This window comes from Schistocerca serialis, chromosome 5, assembly GCF_023864345.2.
Source record: "Schistocerca serialis cubense isolate TAMUIC-IGC-003099 chromosome 5, iqSchSeri2.2, whole genome shotgun sequence".
NCBI lineage: Eukaryota > Metazoa > Arthropoda > Insecta > Orthoptera > Acrididae > Schistocerca > Schistocerca serialis.
The window spans coordinates 613392503-613412816 of NC_064642.1; the positions used below are offsets into that span (position 1 = coordinate 613392503).

A 20314-nucleotide genomic window follows, 5' to 3' on the forward strand; every position below is an offset into this window, starting at 1 on the left:
CATTGCCAGGTCTCCGTAGACATTCTGCAAGCGCGCAGGAATAACCGTGATGCCCCATTTTCCGCTAAAAAAAAACTCAGCGACAGCTATCTGCTTGAAACGCTCCTCCGTTACAGACGCCATATTGAAGGCCACATATAGCGCCACAACTTATCGGAACGCCATGAAACTATAGGGGCTGAAGCGGGAAAATTCCACGATGTCCTACAAAAAACTACGCATTTTTCCAACCTAAACTGGCCGAGAAAAAAAAGTATTGCATTAATTATTGGCTGCCCCTCGTAGTCTTTTTATTGTCGTCCTTTATGAAGAGTGATGCATAGCGGATATAAAGATTTTCAGGTTTTTACACCAATTTAGCTAGATAAGATGTGAAGTGTTTGAGGCGGATAAAAACTAACGTGGCTGCACCTGTGACTGTCATAACTGTCATCGATAGTTCTTTAAATCTATGTTTTAGCTTAAGTCTATGTTTAAGCTTAAATCTACATGTATGTAAAGGAAGTGACTGCTAGAGAAGTGTCTTTCTTTTCAGAAATCTTTTTTGCCGCTTTCACTCTGTTCAACTTGCACCAGCATAACAACGCTATTTATAATGTTAATCATAAGCTGCTAAGCAGTGGGATATAACGTAATTACCGTGTACTTACACTTTCCACGTTCTCATCCTTTACCTGTTATGTATCACGAAACTTTTTCTCAATACAGCTTCGCAGCTTCATTTTTATTGACAGCACGGGCGTACTTTGCACACCAACGTAATAACATGAATAATGCAATGCCTAAATTGTTTACGTTGGAACTGAGAACATTGTTGAGCGTTCTAGTGTATAGCATTTACTGCCTTTTCTGTGCTGATGTTGATGAAATGATAATGTATTTACCAATATAAATCTTCAGTTGTAGAGGAGTAGTCTACCCTGTATTACATTACAGTTGATTATTAAGTCTGTGGGACAGAGACGAAAAAATTCAGATAGGTTCATGTAACGTTAAGTATAGGGATTAAATGGTTAATAAGTTACCTTTTAGTTCGAAGTACTTTGTCCATGCAAGCGTACAATACAATACTATTGTGAAGCGAACCACAATAGTTATCCGGTAGAATTTCGTATCACTTCTGTGACGTAGGAGAGGCTCAAAGAGTCATCGAGAACTCACAACGAAACTGGACGCGACTCCATTTCACACTCCGCCTGGAAGATTAGCATTGGTTCCCTGTCTTCGCTTGCACTCACGTCTCCCTACCGAAGAGCATATTTGTGATTGTTAGGCGTCGTTCGTCAACTTGTGATAATAGCATTCCCTCTATTGTGTTTCAATTATTATACTTCCAACTGGATCATCATTGATAAAGCTTTGTACCGTAGGGAAAGGGATATATGTTGTGGAGCGGCATGAGAACTTGTGCGTTCCAGAGAGAGAGAGTGAGAGAGAGAGAGAGAGAGAGAGAGAGACGTAGAGGGGTGGCTATAGAACAGATGTGGGGCGGGTAGTACGGAGGGGAGAAGATAGTGTGGAGGGAACATGTACAAGCTATTTCATGATCGCACTCGACACGCTTTATTGATCGACTTTATCAGCGTAATCCTCCTGTGTACTGTGCAAAGGTATGTCGCATGTGAACCAACACTAACGAAGCTCATGCAGCAATTTGGTATGTAAGCACGCAAAAGCCAACAAAAGTAGAATAACGTTACACAGTAACAAATATAATGCAACCAACATCGCTGCACTGCAGCAACACACGAAATGAGTCAAAGACAGCAATGGAAACAAGGTGTTAGCTTGCTGAGGCGGCAACTCATATTAGTTTCGCTGCGTATGACGAAATAGTTTTGAGGTTTCACGATAAATAGTTGTGGATGCCCTTGCTAGTAGTCGGTATCCTTTATATGCTCCTTCATTCTCACCCCGCAGCCAATGAAAGGTATGACTGTAGAATGCAACGGTTGCAACAGATTTATGTACTAAATCTTCTACATCAGCCTCCAACTTTCTGCAGTTAAGCAGGTGGTCAAGTCAACATTGAGGTATTAAATCCATCGTGATGGAAGGTGAGAATGCATTCGTGTGATGAAATTATGGGTAAGTTATATTGCTGTCAACGGCTGAAGTGCGAATTTTGTGTGGTGTTCAAGACACAAGTTGGTTGTACGTATTGTTGATCGGTGATTCAACGAGCTACGATGGCGAGGAAATTATGCCTAGCATCGACTAGACGTGTAAATACAAGGTGCATCTGTAGCTGGAGCCGGTTGTTCCGAAATCGACATTGCAATAAAGAAACTGAAGGCCACCCTTGTAGCCGAGGCTGATTTAATTATAATTTCAACTCAGCAGTAAATGGGATCTACACATTTTAAATAGTTTAATATGGTGAGCATATAATTTGTGTTTTTGGGACACAGAAACGGTAAATGCTTAAATTTATTGCTTAACTTTGATTTCTGAGATAATGATATTTATTGTATGCGTTTATGGAAAAAGGGTGAAAAAATACCGATTACCTTTTGGTCCTCCCCTAGCATTGTATAGCTAGAGCATCCTTTTCTGCCATCGAGCAATGACCTCTTAACGCCGAAGCACTATAATCCTGTTCATTTAGTCCTACACTCCATCGGTGAAATATTCTGGTGTAAGAGCTCACCTTGTTGATTACATATATCACCACAGTTTGGCAGAAAGAAATTCAGACGTGAGTGTAAAATGTGCATTTTTATCACATTGTAGCTGGCCATCCAAAGGTTCACAGAAATTTTCTGCTTTGACGTTTCCGAGACGACCATTCGAAACATTCTTAACGGATAGCCGTGCAATTTTCCTCTTGTCCTTTGTCGCTGATTCTATAAACGTGCTTTTTCGAAACTAACATAGGCCCGGGGAACATAACTGGATGGAGAGTGATGTACATAAAATCCTTTAGACAATTGTTCACAGTCTTAGATTTTGTATTTAGTGCAGGAAGTAGAACTTTGCTTGTCTTTATCAGTGGTTCGTGCACAATATTTTTCACTCTAGGAATGTAGACTCTCTCTTTAACAAACGGTTTTCTGGTGCCCTTTTTGCTCTGACCCCTTACCATACAGTCTTTTTTGTATCAGATATATATGGTACCCTTGAGGAAAACGTTGAATCACCATAATTGCTGCAGAATGTATTTGCGTTATTAACACATTTACCAGACATTGCTGTAGTGCCTGTTACTAGGTGATTGGGAGCTGAAAGTATATCGCATTTTTTATAAAAGCACTTCGAGAAGCCTCAAATCACGACCGCTTTATTAGCGAGAAATACATCTACCTGACCACTTGACGATACTAAGCTGTGAGAACTATGACATACTGAGGCACTGCAGCCAACTGCTTATACGTGAGGTAAGATATTTAATGAAGTAGGCAGAATTACGGGTAATAATCGCAGTTCGAAAATGGACCTAATATTCGAATTTTAACTTCATTTTCGAATTAAGTGGCAGAAGGTTATTTAGTTTAGCCCATTTACTTTTCATAACATTTTTGTGTTAAATAGTGTAATACATCTTTTCTGAATACAGAATAGGAGAGTTTGCGACTGTTAGTGTTCAAATAACTCAGGTCCCGATCGCTAGTGTTCAAACAAGAACAGAGCAAACTGGGACCTTGTGTTGCAGTATACCGTCCCCCCTCCGCGCGTCATCTCTATCACCAGGTGATTGTAATAAAGACGATAACGGCCATGCTGTAGTGGACTCTGTTCTAAATATTATCAATATCGCTGTGCCACTTAAGAGGAGGGCTATCGGATCCCACGCTACGCCGTTGTCGGCAGAACTCCATGACGTGAGACCGGCTGTCTGCAGAGCCAGATGGTCTAACAGCGGAGCATTCCTGTAGAACAGGGGGTAAAGAGCCAAAATTACATATTTTGTGCTCTGTGGGCCATGCTCGAGATGGGTCTATTAAAAACAGGAATAACAAGCTTTCACAAATACATTGATAACAACACAATACGTTAAAAACATCCAGCACACAGAACTGTTCTTTGAAACACAATTTTATTAATGCAATTAATGAAATGTTTTTTTAGCGAACATTTCACCAGACTCGGAATAAAAGTTAGTGCCCCTTTCACCAAAATTTATTGCTAATGTTCATCTGTTAATGCTGACCTACAATAAGATTTTACATATTTCATCTTCGAAATTCTTTTTCACGCAAATAGGTACTACAAAATAAAGAGTTCAGACAACAACCCTATGAACTTACTTCATCACATTCATCACGTGGAATACACTTATAGACTCCTGTTAGAGTCTTCTCCTGAAATTTGTCTTTTAACATGTTGTCGCTGCGGAGATTACTTCCAACTGAGGGTTAGGTGGAAGTTTCTAAGTGGTACAGTTAGATGGAGTTTCGAATATAGAAATGTCTTCTGCACTTGCATCAAGACTCGGAAAAATTGCTGGAACTGTTGTTTGAACTTGGAAAATATATCACTTGCAAATTTGTGAGAGAATGGGGATCTCACTTCTTGCAATTCTTGACAGCTTGGAAAATGCACGAAGCACTTTGACATGATTTGTACTCGGTCAAAGTCAGTTTTCGCCGAAACGACTTTATCGCACTATAGGTTTCACTTATGACCACTGTTTTGCCGTGTAATTTCAAACGGAAGCTATTAACAAATCCTATGACGTGGGCAGTAATAGCTAATTTTCAAAGCCATTGTGTATTCGATAATAGCGGTCAAGGGCGGTTTTTCTCATGTAGAAGAACATCAATCTCTGCCCTGAGTTCAAAAAAATCTTAACGAAAGTGTACCACTTCTAAGTCGTCGAATTGGTGCATGGTAGAACACGTCAGGAAATACATCTTCCACTTCAGGTAGAAAATCACAGAACTGAAGTGGTCCAGTCCACGAGAACGAAAGTTCACCATTGAGACAAACGGTTGTTAACCCATGACAGATTTACACATTTGCCACAGAGTGCTTGTTGATGAATAATGCAATGAATAACCATAGTCTTCGAAACAATTTGTTTCGCAAACTTTGTAAATATCTTCAACTAAGCCTTTATCCGTTTCACAGATATTTTTACCACCGTCATTTGTGACATAGCTTATTTGATTGCCGGTTGTACGTCGTTAATATTTTCTCAACTTCTTTGAAAATATTTTCGCCTGTAGTTCTTCCACGCAGACTATTCATACAAGCTAATTTTTCAGTTACTTCAAAGTCGGCATTGACTCCTCGAATAAATAACAGCAACTGAGAAGTACGCAGGACTTCTGTTGACTCATCAAGAGCCAACCATTTGCCTTGTTAATTAATTAGTTACCGATGTCGTTGCCAATATCCTCAAATCTTAGAGCAACTCTTCTCGGGGAAGGTTGACAGAATTAAATAAATCCATTTTCTCAGGACTCATTTCTTCGGCTGCTATAATCAGACTCTATTTAATTAACTCACCATCATTAAACGCTAGGATTTCATAGAGCTTTAAAGCAACGATACATCATGAACTGTCGAGAATACAACGAGCAAGCTGGAAACTCCTTGTAAACGAACATTTATTATTAGTTCCACAGCAAATACAACAGACAGCTGTAGAAAAAAAAATAAGGTTACCAAAGGTTCTCTATAGAGAGAGACATGAATTCAGAACCACACGCCGGCCGCTGTGGCCGAGCGGTTCTACGCGCTTCAGTTCGGAACCACGCTGCTGCTACGGTCGCAGGTTCGAATCCTGCCTCGGGCATAGATGTGTGTGATGTCCTTACGTTAGCTAGGTTTAGGTAGTTCTAAGTCTAGGGGACTGATGACATCAGATGTTAAGTCCCATAGTGCTCAGACCCATTTGAACCAAAACCACACGAACCTGGAAAGACACAGTCAAAATTTACTACTAGATGACCACTATCATGAAGATTGTTAAGAGAGTGTTTATACAGGGTGGGGCAAATAAAATGGCCAGGAGAAAATAATTACTGGGTACAAAGAAACACAGCAGAGGAAAGGAAATACAGTACTAACCTGACTATAGCAGACGTTGCAAGTGACCACCATTCAGCTCTTGGCACTTTTGGGCCTTCGTCAGCAAGCTGCTGAAGTCGGATCGAAGCTGGACTGCTGGAATTGCTGCAGTCTCATCCGAAATGTTCTGCTGCAGTTCTTGAAGACTATGAGGGCTGTGGCGATACACCTTAGTCTTGAGGGCTCCACATGCAAAGTAATGGCGCACTGACAGATCAGGTGACCTGGATGGCCAGCTAGGGCCGCGACCAGACTGACCTTTGCTGACAACTCTGTCAGGCGTGAAGATAGCATAAATGTGCTCCGAGATTCGGGAGGTTATGTGAGCAGTTGTTCCATCCTGTTGGAAGTAACTGTGGGTATCTGTATACCGCCATAAACGGTTTCGGAACGTTGTCAACGCTACGCGCCGCAGTCAGCGATTGATGAAAGAAAATGGAACCTTAATGAGGCGTGCAGACACTGCTTACCAAATCCCAGCCTTTTCATCATGCATCGGTATTTCGTGAAAGTTATGCTGATTCTCCGCTGCCCAGAACCTGTCATTCTGTGAGTTGAACAACCACTCAGGTGAACCAGGCTTCATCAGAAATAAAGAACAGATCCATGTCCAAGCCATTCATTGCCATCTCAGTGAACAGCCACTCACAAAACTGTAGGAGCTAAGGAGCATCTGCTGGTTTTAATGCATGAACAATAAAATGGCTCTGAGCACTATGGGACTTAACATCTGAGGTCATTAGTTCCCTAGAACTTCGAACTACTTAAACCTAACTAAACTAAGGACATCACGCACATCCATGCCCGAGGCAGGATTCGAACCTGCGACCGTAGCGGCCGCGAGGTTCCAGACTGAAGCGCCTAGAACCGCTCGGCCACATCGGGCGGCTCATGAACATTTAACACTCGGTAGGGATGCACGTGCAGATCCAGGTGAAGAAGTCGTCTGCATGATCGACATGATATGCCGGCCTCATGCTACATGGATCGGGTTGACTCGATAGGACTCTGAAACATTTTCTGGTGAACTGCAACAACATTTTCTGTTGTGTTTCGGAATGTCTTCTTTTTTTTTTTTTTTTTTTTTGACTTGTTCAAAACAGATATTGTCTAACGCCATTTTCGGACTAAGAGTTACCCGGCAGTCTTTGCAAGTACTTTGTTTGACAACATTAAACTTCTCAGCAAACAACTGACCACACCGTTCACACAACTCTGTCGACACGTACCTTTCCACAACGAGCACACACTGCTCCACTGTGAGTACCATCGTCCCCTTTGCCTCGCTTCCCACACTCTGACAAAGCCCGCACTACCCTCTGAACCGGCGTGGATCACGTGGCGGCGTAAACGTGGTGTGACGTCACGGTGTGTAGTTCTATGCATACATTTACGTTCAAAAAAATGGCTCTGAGCACTATAGGACTTAACATCTATGGTCATCAGTCCCCTAGAACTTAGAACTACTTAAACCTAACTAACCTAAGGACAGCACACAACACCCAGCCATCACGAGGCAAAGAAAATCCTTGACCCCGCCGGGAATCGAACCCGGGAACCCGGGCGTGGGAAGCGAGAACGCTACCGCACGACCACGAGATGCGCGCAGTTACGTTCAATCGTATCCACTCGTTGGGGACACTTTTATTTGCCCCTGTACGACTGCATGGAAATGATAAAAAGAGTATGTTGTATGAAAATGTAGCACGACTGTATCCTTTCTCTATAGAGGAGTCAAGTAATGTGAAATATTATCTACGAAATGGTAAGGCTCCCGGGCCAGACATAATACCAATGGAAGTAATTTAAATCTTGGTTATAAAATAACTTAAATCGTGACCAAATTGTATAATTTCAAAATAGACACATGAAGCACTACTTAGAAAAGGAATAGATATTGGTCCAATGCACTTCAAATCTTATCGCCCTACTTGCCTCATACATGGGATGCGCAAAATCTTAGAGAAATTTCGTTGTAACAGAGTCCATTGTCACTGAACGTCAGATGACATGAGCGAGTGACAGTTCGGTTTGCGTAAAGATAAATCGACAGAAGATGCCATAAGCAACACGGCTGAAGAGGTCAGTAACTAGCACTGTCGGAGACCATTCTACGATTGTTTGCAAGGCTATTGTATATAGTTGAATGGTGGGTTCTTCGCCTTCAGGGACGTTCATGAGTAATGTAATAACTAAAGGGCGACCACAAGCGTCCAAGTTTGGACTCGTCTTTCAAGCCATTTAAATGGAACCAGAAAGCCTTTCTTACGTCACAAGGAATCTTATCAGCGGGAGGGTGGGAGGGTGGGGGGGGGGGGTGGGGGGGGGTGGGGAGTCAGCATATGTCAATTGATTGCTTTTAATGGTCGGTACTAGTAGCAGCACAGATGTCTATCAGAAGAACGGACCATTTTTTAAAGTGTGACACAGTGACGAGAAAGCACAAAACAATCAGTTGTTCCCCAAAAATCATTTAATCTGAAAAGGAAATTTAAAGTCATGTTGATACGAGGTGCACCACCACGTAGATAAACTGAAGCTACATATTTCGGGATATGTTTGGAAGGAGAATCTAGTTTCACCCCAAATATTTTCCAAGTAAACCAAAGATATATGATGGTGTTTAAAGTATAAGAAGAAAACTTTGAATCAGCACATCAGTTAGCTTCTCATTTTCATTGCTTCATTACGAAACGTTTCAGCTATATCAATTATCTTAAAATGAATGTGTAGGTCGAAATCGTATAAAACAGGAAATCAACCAAAAGTACTTGTTCTTTTCATGGTAAAAACAACGGCTCAAATTTTAATTCCTTCCCATTTTTCTTTTCTGCAGGTAGCAACGCCGTAGCGACCATTAGGGAGCCAGAAGACATCATCGATAATGACAAAGGTAAGATTTCATACTCATGTGTTGCTTCCTACATATTTGTTTAAGAATACGAAAGATGAATCTGTTATTCTGGATAACGTGCGTTTGGCAATTTTTGTTTTTTGTTGGGTAATCTGGCTTTCAATTGTACCTAACTAATAATAAAATAGATGAGATATTGGCGGAAGTGAAGCGGTGAAGACGGGTCGTGCGTCGTGCTTGGGTAGCTCAGTGTGTAAAGCTCTTGCCCGCGAAAGGCAAAGGTCCCGAGTTCGAGTTTCGGTCTGGAATACAGTTTTGACCTGCCACGAAGTTTTTGATAACAACAACTTCTCTCGTATGTGGCGCAGAATTTATGTTTCCAGAAAAGTAAGCAACAATTTTTCCTGTTTTTGAATGTCAATATGAAGTTGGTTTTCTTACTTTTTATGGAACACAGAGACTTTAACTAACAGAGAGAAAGCTCTAGTTTTTAAAAGAAATGTTCTCAATCTATACTTCTTTCACCGCCCGTAGTTCCCGATGAACAGTTTACCTGCTCTGCTCCGGCTACAAGTATCCATTTTCCAACAACGAAATATCTAAGCTATCAGATACTGAAAGAAGTAACAAACAACACTTCTGTTTCGTTTTTCGTTGAAAACATCTCACGATTCTTTGCTCTATCGCCCTGCAGCTACCACTGTTAGAATTCATAGTATAGGTTGCTTCTTCTTATCGCCCATTTCCTTAGCTGAGATCACTATAACGCATATCGTCTGTAAGTAGGTGGATTACTTGTTAGTAGTGGATGAAGTTCTCATTTATATTTGGCTGGAATACTGACCTAGCAATGTGAGTGAGTTCGGGACTTCCTAGCAGTGATAACGCAACACATTGCTGAACATAAATACAGAAGTAACTTTGGGAGTACCACAAGGATTTGTTATAGTGCCCTTACTGTTCACGATATACACGAGTCGTATTATGAAGAATAGCATAATGAACTGCGTGAGACTGTTAGCAGACAATGAATTCTTTTCAGGAAATTCGCAAGCCAGAGCCAGCGATCCTCAACATAAAACAGTAACGTATTGCATGTAAATAGATGGAAAGGCACTTACTGCTCGATTATTCGATTGCAAGCACGAGCAAGCCGGAGAAATCACGAGAAACAGCACCAGCTGTAAAAAATCTATGAGACTGAGTTTAGAGCGACCTAAGATGTAGTGCCACACAGAGCCAATTGTAGGGGACATATATCCCAGAAAAGAGATTAGTGGAAGAGTCGTTACGAAATGTAATTCACTAGGAGAGAATCAGCTTGCAAATCTATCGCTCGATTGGTTTTTATGAAGTGGTTATCAGTCACGTAACCTTGGTATTGTTTTTGTTGTGCTCTTCAGTCCACAAACTGGTCTGATGCAGCTCTCCATGCGCAAACTTCAAGTACCTACGGCAACCTACACACTTCTGAATCTGCTCAGTGTGTTCATCTCTTGGCCTCCCTCTACAATTTTTATCATCCATGCTGCCCTCCAATACTAAATTGGTGATCCCTTGATGCCTCAGAACGTGTTCTACCAACCGATCCCTTCTTTTAGTCAAGTTGCGCCACAAATTCGTCTTTTCCCCAATTCTGTTCAGTACCTCCTCATTAGTTACGTGATCCACCCGTCTAATCTTCAGCATTCTTCTGTAGCACCACATTTCAAAAGCTTCTATTCTCTTCTTGTCTAAAATATTTATCGTCCTTGTTTCACGTCCATACATGGCTAGACTCCATACAAATACTTTTAGAAAAGACTACCTGACACTTAAATCTATATTCGATGTTAACATATTTCTCTTCTTCAGAAACGTGTTCTTGCCATTGCCAGTCTACATTTTATGTCCTCTCTTCTTTGACAATCATCAGTTATTTTGCTACCCAATTAACAAAACTCATTTACTACTTTAAGTGTCTCATTTCCTAATCTGATTCCCTTAGCATCACCTGATTTAATTGGACTACATTCAATTATCTTCGTTTTGCTTTTGCTGCTCTCCCAAGTCCTTTATTGTCTCTGACAGAATTACAATGCCATCGGCAAACCTCAAAGTTTTTATTTCTTCCGCATGGATTTTAATTCCTACGCCAAGTTTTTCTTTTTTTTTCCTTTACTGCTTGCTCATTATACGGATTAAATAACATCGGGGATTGGCTACAACCCTGTCCCCCTCCCTTCCCAACCACTGCTTCCCTTTCGTGCCCCTCGACTCTTATAACTGCCATCTGGTTTCTATACAAATAGTAAATAGCCTTTCGCTCCCTGTATATAACCTCTGCCACTTTCAGAATTTGAAAGATAGTATTCCAGTCAACATTTTCAAAAACCTTCTCTAAGTCTACAAATGCTAGAAACTTGGGTTTGCCTTTCCTTAATCTACCTTATAAGATAAGTCGTAGGGTCAGTATTGCCATACGTGTTCCAACATTTCTACGGAATCCAAACTGATCTTCCCCGAGGTCGGCTTCTACGTTTTTACATTCTTCTATAAAGAATTCGTGTTAGCATTTTGCAGCCGTGACTAATTAAACTGGCAGTTCTGTAATTTTCACACTTGTCCACACCTGCTTTCTTTGGGATTGGAATTATTGTATTCTCCTTGAATTCTGAGGGTATTTCGCCTGTTTCATACATCTGGCTCATCAGATGGTAGAGTTTCACCAGGACTGGATCTCCCGAGGCTATCAGTAGTTCGAATGGAATGTTGTCTACTCCCGGAGTTTGTTTCAACTTAGCTCTTTCAGTGCTCTGTCAAACTCTCCACGCAGTATCATATTTCCAATTTCATCTTCATCTACATCCTCTTCCATTTCCATAATATTACCCTCAAGCACATTGCCCTTGTATAAACCCTATATATACTCTTTCTACCTTTCTGCTTTCCCTTATTTGTTTAGAACTAGTTTTCCGTTTGAGTTTTTGATATTCATGCAAGTGATTATCTTTTTCCCAAAGGTCTCTTTAATTTTCCTGTAGGCGGTATCAATCTTACCCCTAGTGATATATGCCTCTACATCCTTACATTTGTCCTCCAGCAATCCCTGCTTAACCATTTTGTACTTCCTTTCGATCTCATTTTTGAGACGTTTGTATTCCTTTTTCCCTGCTTCATTTACTGCATTTTTGTATTTTCTCCTTTTATCAGTTAAATTCCATTTCTTTCCCCCGTTCTTGTCAATCGTTCCCTAATGCTCTCTCTGAAACTCTCTACAATCTCTGGTTCTTTCAGTTTATCCAGGTCCAATCTCCTTAAATTCCCACCTTTTTTGCAATTTCTTTAGTTGTAATCTACAGTTCATAACCAATAGATTGTGGTCAAAGTCCATATCTGCCCCTGGAAATGTCTTACAATTTAAAATCTGGTTCCTAAATCTCTGTCTTACCGTTATAAAATCTATCTGTTTCCAGGCTTCTTCCACGCATACAACTTTCTTTCATGATTCTTGAACCAAGTGTTAGTTATGATTAAGTTATGCTCCGTGCAAAATTCTACCAGGCGGCTTCCTCTTTCTTTCCTTCCCTCCCATTTCACATTCACCTACCACGTTTCCTTCTCTTCCTTTTCCTACTATCGAATTCCAGTCCCCCATGACTATTAAATTTTCGTCTCTCTTAACTATCTGAATAACATCTTTTATCTCATCATAAATTTCTTCAATTTCTTCGTCATTTGCGGAGCTAGTTGGCATATAATCTTGTACTGCTTTGGTAGGCATGGGCTTCGTGTCTGTCTTGGCTACAATTATGCGTTCATTATGCTGTTCGTAGTAGCTTAATCGCGCTTCTATTTTTTTATTCCTTATTAAACCTACTCCTGCATTGCTCCTATTTGATTTTGTATTTATAACCCTGTATTCATCTGACCAGAAGTCTTCTTCCTCCTGCCACGGAAGTTCACTAATTCGCACTATATGTAACTTTAACCTATCCATTTCCCTTTTTAAATTTTCTAACCTACCTGCGCGATTAAGGGAGCTGACATTCCACGCTCCGATCCGTAAAACGGCTGTTTTGTTTTTCCTGATAACCCTTAATAGGTTAACATAGGAGAGGAAATGGAGAAGATCCATTGTGCATTTGACCGCGAGAGCGTTGCGAAGATGTTCAGTAACTTCCTAAAGCAGACACTACAAGTCTGGTGTTGGTGCTGATGCTGGGTATTATGGAGAGCTTTACTGGTAACATCAGAGAGCGTAATTTTCCAGAAGAGTAAATTAACTTCCGCGCCCACTCCACACACACTTTAAGGTAGTTTGTGAAGTAACTTACAAGTACCCCAAGAGTGTGTTATACAGTGCCCTTACTGTTCACGATATAGACAAGTCACATTACAATGGATAGCGTAGAAAACTCCGTGAGACTGTGAGCAGAGAGGCATGAACAGGCCTACAGGATTGCTACGTACATGTCTTTCAAGTACCAGTGGCAGATGTTAAAGGGTCTAGCACATATTTTGCTACGGAAAAATATATCCTTTTACCTCATCTATTTATTTTCAAATATTACAGAGAATCTTTAAGATCTATTTTGTAACTATATTCTGTAACTCGCTGAATGGTTCAAATTACTTTTGGCAACTGAGTTGGCAGTCCGTATGTTTCGTGTTGTGAGTTCAGAGAGCAATGTGAGATATAATATCAGTAATCGATTGTTAGTTTTGGAAGTAAAGTCGATCGAAACACCTTGAAACAGACTCTTTGATACTCACCTAACTTGATAATACTTAAATTTTAATTTTGTTATACACAAGACATGTTTCTAACATCAACCTATTATTGCTGCCTATTTGTTGATTCCGCAGATACCAAACAGACCTTTTGAAATTGTAAGGTCCATACAAGAAACCCATAATTCGAATGTTGTTACCAGATAAAACCATTACCCCATCTTTTGTTACCCTAAATTGATGGTCTATAACAAAGATCATGATAGGATAAAAGCTTCTATGGGGACTTATTCTTTTGGTTAATTATTAAATTGTATCACATATGGCAAAGGAATCTGCTATGCAATACGAAAGTACAAATTAACGGATACTTTCAAATACACGCATCATTCAACTAATGATAGAGAACAAAAGATAATGTTTTACACCTACAACTGGATCCCAAAAACATCAGCTGAATTAATATTAACAAAATATTATTCTCAATATTAATTGTACGTAGCTTTGGAAATATGAGTGTCATGTGAAATTTCAGACCAGTTTTGGAATCAACACAACAAATACTTTAAGATGCGACGCTTTGGGCTCTGAGCACTATGGGACTTAACATCTATGGTCATCAGTCCCTTAGAGCTTAGAACTACTTAAACCTAACTAACCTAAGGACATCACACAACACCCAGTCATTGCGACACTTTACAGTCGTTTTAAATTTTGTAAAAATTACATTTATTTTATTTCGCTAAGATGACAGAACGATTTTCGGAAGGAATAAATGCTCAAATATTGTTGCTATCACATTTGTATGCATTCCGACTGATTTAATGTGCTAACGACAATCTCTTTTGTGATAGAAGTATTATGCATTAAAATAGTGCTTACCATCAGGCAGCTTATTTCTGCTACGAAGTACTTATTTTTAATTTATTTCGTGATCTCGTGTTCCCTTAAATGGTGGGGAGAGGCAGGTCTATAAATATATTTCAGAGAGCGGCCAACGTCAGTTCAAGATGAGATATCATTTGAGTAGGTCGTGTAACCTAAAAAGCGTGTATTTTTGCGATTGTCTGCCAAAATTAGGTTGGCAACAACAAAAGTATAACAGCACGGTTGAAGTTTGTTACTGTGCATCTTGTTAAATGTGATTGTTGCTAACTGTGTTTACTAATAAACGACGTACTCTGAATTAATGTTTGTACTTCTTTATTAATACGTGGAACATAGCACCTTTAGCACAAGTGACCCCAGGGACCAACCCCCTGGAGTAGACTGCAGCCAATACATCATTGTAATCAATGAGAACCGTTATATGGATTAGCGGCAGGGGAGCTCGAACAGCATCGCATCCGCGATTTGGAGGAACAGCTTCTGATCTGGTTCGCTAGGCAACCTGGATGCTGTTTTTAGGCGTTTTCTTATTTCTATTTGAGCATATTTCAGATTCATTCCACATTTTTAGTTTCAGAAACACAAGACGCAAACATACGAATCGAGAGAACGGTGGATTAAGGTGGCACGATGTTAGAAAGAGAAACTAGTTCCAGTTTTCTAAAAGGAACAGTCACGTGAGCCGCGGCCTTTGAGTGCGGCATAAGACGAGGGTACTGCTGACAATAATACTGCACTTTTTATAAGGGCCATACCAAAATATAAGAGCAACTCATTGTCGTAGACAATAATTTTCACTTTTTGGACAAAATATGGACGTATCCTAATTTACAGACTTTTACGTCACTTTCCAATATAACCTCCGTTTCTGTGGACACATTTTTTCACCGTTCTGTAAGTCTGAAAATTCTCTTGCGGTAGAAGTCCATTTCTGCTTTACGAAGACACTGACATACCGACAAGGTGGTGACCTGAGGGTCTGCATTCTTCTTTAAATTAAATCAGTGTAATTTTTTTTTATAAAGACTGGATATCGGAGGGACAAATTTAATTTTAAACAACACATATCAACGATGGCATGCAAAAATTTAGTTTTATTCCAGGTAAAGTGCATTTCGAGCCACAAATTAATCGTAATGTAGTCAGTTTTGTTTTAGACCCTGTTTGACGTCCAGAATTCGGAGTATCGGCGATTATGGCGGTACGTGACATTAATGTGAGCCGGATTGTGATTGGGACCCAGATCCAAGTCTGTACAGTACACTACCAGTTACAAACGCTGCCCGTCAAAGGCGGGGTCCGAGCTCGAATTCCTGTCGGCCAGGCAGTTTTTGACTTGTCAGATACGTTCATCGTAACAGATAACCATGTTTAGAGCACAATAATTAAATAAAATAGTGGCTGCAAGTCCTCGTACAGAATAAGAATGGAGAATAAATGTGAAGAATACGTGGACTAATTGTTGCTTGTGTGGTAAACAAGATAGAGCTTCTCCTTACATTTATGTGGATAATACAACCTACAGTGATTTTCTGCCAGTAGGAATTGAATGAAGGGAAGGAAGGCTAGTGTTTTACGTTCCACCGACAAAGTTCGGATCGTGGAATGGTGGAAAGCACATCGGATTTTCTTTCATTGAAACCATTATCAGATTCATCTCAGTCGATTTCAAGGACTCCATGGAAAACAAATGTGGATGGCCAGATGTGACTGAACCCTCGCTCTTCCCGAATTCGGTCTTAGTGATCTGTAGGCAGTGTACCATAGTTCAAATGGCTCAGTTTAGGCACACAGCTAATGTACTTCATAATTTCCTTTTTTAAGTTTCATTTCAGAAGAGAAATAACGTGGCGACGAAAAAAGGTAGTATTCAAGAGAGTTAAAACATAAACAATCAGTACTGTTAGGATAGGTAAACAAAACAGTCTCTTTAAAAGAATCTCGATGAAGCTTTCTAAAACGATGTTTATGTCTGTCAAAATAACTATCGCCCTGTCATATTTTCTACATAATATTTATGTCTTATTGTTTTACATTTTTATTATTATTGGGACCAGGAGAACGTGCTTTCTCACATTACACTGTAAGATTCCTGACTAATTTCAGTTGATACCCTGTCTTAACTTTATGTCTCTTATTTTCAGATGACGCTGTCTTGGAAGAAGTGGTGCCAAAGAAAGTGAGAATTTCTATCATCAGTATACAAAATTAATCCATTAGACATTATTAATACTTTTCGTTTTTGCTAGATTCTGAAGTAGTATGGAATCATTATGGGCATCAACGAAATAGAGGTCAGGCAAAACAGAATTCGCCCAGAAAATATTTCGTGCACTTTAAGATAGCCACTCGTCCTCATTTGGAGGAGGCGGTATAGAGATGGCGATTAGTGATCATGATGTCATCAGAGCGACTATGGTACTGACAGTCAATAAATCAGTCAAGAAGGCCAGGAGTGTGTTTCTGCTAGGAAGAGCATATAAGCAGTTGTTAACATCTTACTTATACAATGAACTGACCTCACTTAGTTTCAGTAAGGAATTGTGGGCAAAGTTGAAACAGACTGCAAATCATGGCCCGGAGAACTATATGCCTAATAAGTGGATTAAGTACGGAAAAGACCACCATCGTTTAACAGCGAAATTCGAAAATGCTAAGGAGGCAAATGTGGTGAACTTTCGGTTCACAACAGAACGAGCAAATAACGACAGACAAAGATTAGTAGAGATTCGTTCACCCGTGCAGAGATCTATACGCGAAACAAACGACTTGTACCACCATCGTACCTTAGCAAAAGCTCTTAATAGTGTCCTGCTTGACACAAACGCGCCATTTAAATATCAGGGAGTAACGATGCAGAGCTTCCGGATGGGAAGGAGCGCCGGTCCCCGTCACGAATTCGCCCGGCGGATTTATGTCGAGGTCCGATGAACCGGCCAGTCTGAGGATGGTTTTTAGGCGGTTTTCCATCTGCCTCGGCGAATGCGGGCTGGTTCCCCTTATTCCGCCTCAGTTACACTATGTCGGCGATTGCTGCGCAAACATGTTCTCCACGTACGCCGCGCACACCATCATTACTCTACCACGCAAACATAGGGGTTACACTCGTCTGGTGTGAGACGTTCCCTGCGAGGGGGGGGGGGGGGGGGGGGGGCTGCACCCGGGGCCGAACCGCACAATAATCGTGGGTTCGGTGTGGGGCGGCGGAGGGGTGAAGTGGACTGTGCTAGTCGTCGTGGGGTTGTGGACCACTGCGGCTGCGGCGGGGACGGAGCCTTTCCGTAGTTTCTAGGTCCCTGGTTAACATACAATACAACGATGCAGAGCGGTGTGAAATAGAATGAAATAGAACGATAATGTGAGGATTGTGGTAGGGTGTTCGGTTTATTGGGAGAATTTTTGGGGAAGTGTGGTTCATCTGTAAAGGAGACCGGGTACAGGACGCTAGTGCGGGCAATTTTTGAGTATTGCTTGAGTTTTTGGGATACGCACTATGTGCGATTGAAGGAAGACATTGAAGCATTTCAGAGGCGGGCGGGCAATTTTTGAGTACTGCTTGAGTTTTTGGGATACGCACTATGTGCGATTGAAGCAAGATATTGATGCATTTCAGAGGCGGGGTACTAGACTTGTTACTGGGAGGTTTGAAGAGCACGCAAGTGTCCGCAATCAGCTGAGGATGATACGGTGGTCAGTCGGTACCGTAGAGCCTTTAAGATCTGTTCGGCCGGAGATAGATCGGTTATACATAATTTCAGTGTTACTTTAAATATATCTAATTTAGCAATACAGCAATTACTAAGTGTGGCTCTGCCCAACTTTGTTAGGACAGGGCCCTGTCTTTGGTCACGTAGCAGACCGAGGCAGCATAGCATAAGGAAATTTATCTCACCACTGCGGCGGACTGGAGTTTTTGGACCGAGCTGTTTGAGCAGTATTCCAGCCCCTGCAGCAGGATTTCACAGGCAGCTAGCTTGCCTGCTTTTCCACGGGTTGTGAAGTCTGCATGGAGGGATGTTGCCACAACAACGCCAACCTTACGCTCAAGCTTTCATTCGATACTGCTACACTGCACAATACAGTTAAAGGATAACTTTTTTTGAAACGCCGTAATTGTATTCCATCGCTACACAAAAATTCGATATTTGACTCTAAGGTGCGTATAACTTTTCTCTGTGACGTCACCCACGGGCTCGGCGGCGCGTCAAAAAGCAAGGCGACGACACACGCGAAAAAAAGGCCATAGCTCGGAAGTTAAAATTAGCTGTAATGTAGGTTAATGATGTCACATTGGCACAAAATTACATCAAAATTCTGCCTATCGCTACCATGGATGTGTCACACGTTGGGAAGGACTTTACACCACCATTTATCCACATTTAACCCTTCATTTGACGCTTCTGCGATGGTGGCCAGAACTGTGACGTCCAGCACTGAAATTACGCAGTTTTCTTATGGGTCACCGAGGGAAACGTTTCAGACACACTGCCGCTCAGAATCTAAACGAGAAGGCCGTAGGGGATGGCATATAGGGCATCATGAAACCCCAGCAGCCCCTTTCCTTGGGGTGTTGATTCTCACACATTTCGCTGTTGGAAACAACTGTTCGCAGTGTAATGATCAATAGGACGACGTTCTTTACAACCTTTGACACTGCTGACACCCCCAGAAAATTCAACACTACTCTAAGGACATAGTGGGCCAGCAACCAAACTGAACGTGATCGCACACCTTTGGAGCGTAAGTGCGACCGCAATTTTTGCTCTGATGTACAGGACGCAAGCTCTAGGGACTGTACAAAACCATTCGATGAAATGTGAACGTGATCCGATGGAGAAAAGAGTGTTTATGGTGTGACCATGCGGGAAGGGGGTGACATTGACACATGCGTGAACGAAACAACATAGGGTCCCTCTCAGACCAACCAGTTTGGCGACACCCTCGGTGTCACCTGCCCTTCTCTGTTGCGAACTTTGAAAATATGCCTGTACAGACAGAACCCGTGCCCAGAGTCCTAGACGCTGATAGGTGGGCTAAGCTGCTGCTCTTCTTCCTGCTAGCAGGCCACCGGTATTGGAGGGGTGTCGAAGGGGTTGCCTGTTTGCAAGGGACTATGACTTCGCCACAGGTTGTCTCTCTTTGGGTACATTTTTTTAAAATTGCGCAGCAAAGGCGGATGGATGACAACGAGGGTGTTTCTGAACTGAGAGCTCTTAGAAGGTCCCTTTGCCGTTTTATTCACGCAAGTCTCAGTGTCGCGTTCCTCCGTGATCACGCCATAGGACGACGGGAAACAGGAAGGCTTCAGACTGAGCCAGAGCTAAATTTGCGGTCCACTGCATTCCAAAGCGAGCGCCCACATTCAGTGTGGCTGGTGACCCACAATGAATTTAGAGTAGCACTGATTCGTCCAGAGGCGTCAGCAGTGCCAAAGGTTGTCAAGAAAGTCGTCCTATTGTTCGCCGCACTGTGAACAGACGTTTTCGACCGCGAAATATGTTAGAATCAACGCCACAAAGAAAGGGGTGGTTTCATTGACGCCTTTCGTTCCACTCCCTACGGCCTTTTCGTGTCTGTTCTGAGTAGCAATGTGTGTGAAATGTTTCCCTTGGCCGCCCAAAAGAAAACGGGTGGTTTCAATGCTGGACGTCGCGGTTCTGACTTCCATTCCAGAGGCATCAAAAGAAGGGGTTACATGAGAGGAATTAGGGCTGTCAAAAGAAGGGTTTACATCTGGGTAATTGGGGCTGTAACGTCCTGCCCACTGTGTGATGTTTCCATGGTTGCGATCGACAGAATTGTGGTGAAATTTTGTGCCAATAGGACATAATTAATCCACCTTAC

The 20314-nt window shown here is 41.6% G+C and overlaps 1 protein-coding gene across 1 annotated transcript in view; it reads left to right on the plus strand.

Annotated features, from left to right (window-relative positions):
* The window catches only part of LOC126482133 (solute carrier family 15 member 1-like), a 210632-nt gene that overhangs the window by 90810 nt on the left and 99508 nt on the right, over window positions 1–20314 (plus strand). Inside the window, exons 2-3 of the mRNA XM_050106110.1 lie at window positions 8852–8908; window positions 16615–16649. Of these exons, the coding sequence (XP_049962067.1) occupies window positions 8852–8908; window positions 16615–16649 (92 nt within the window). The remainder of the gene's footprint in view (window positions 1–8851; window positions 8909–16614; window positions 16650–20314) is intronic.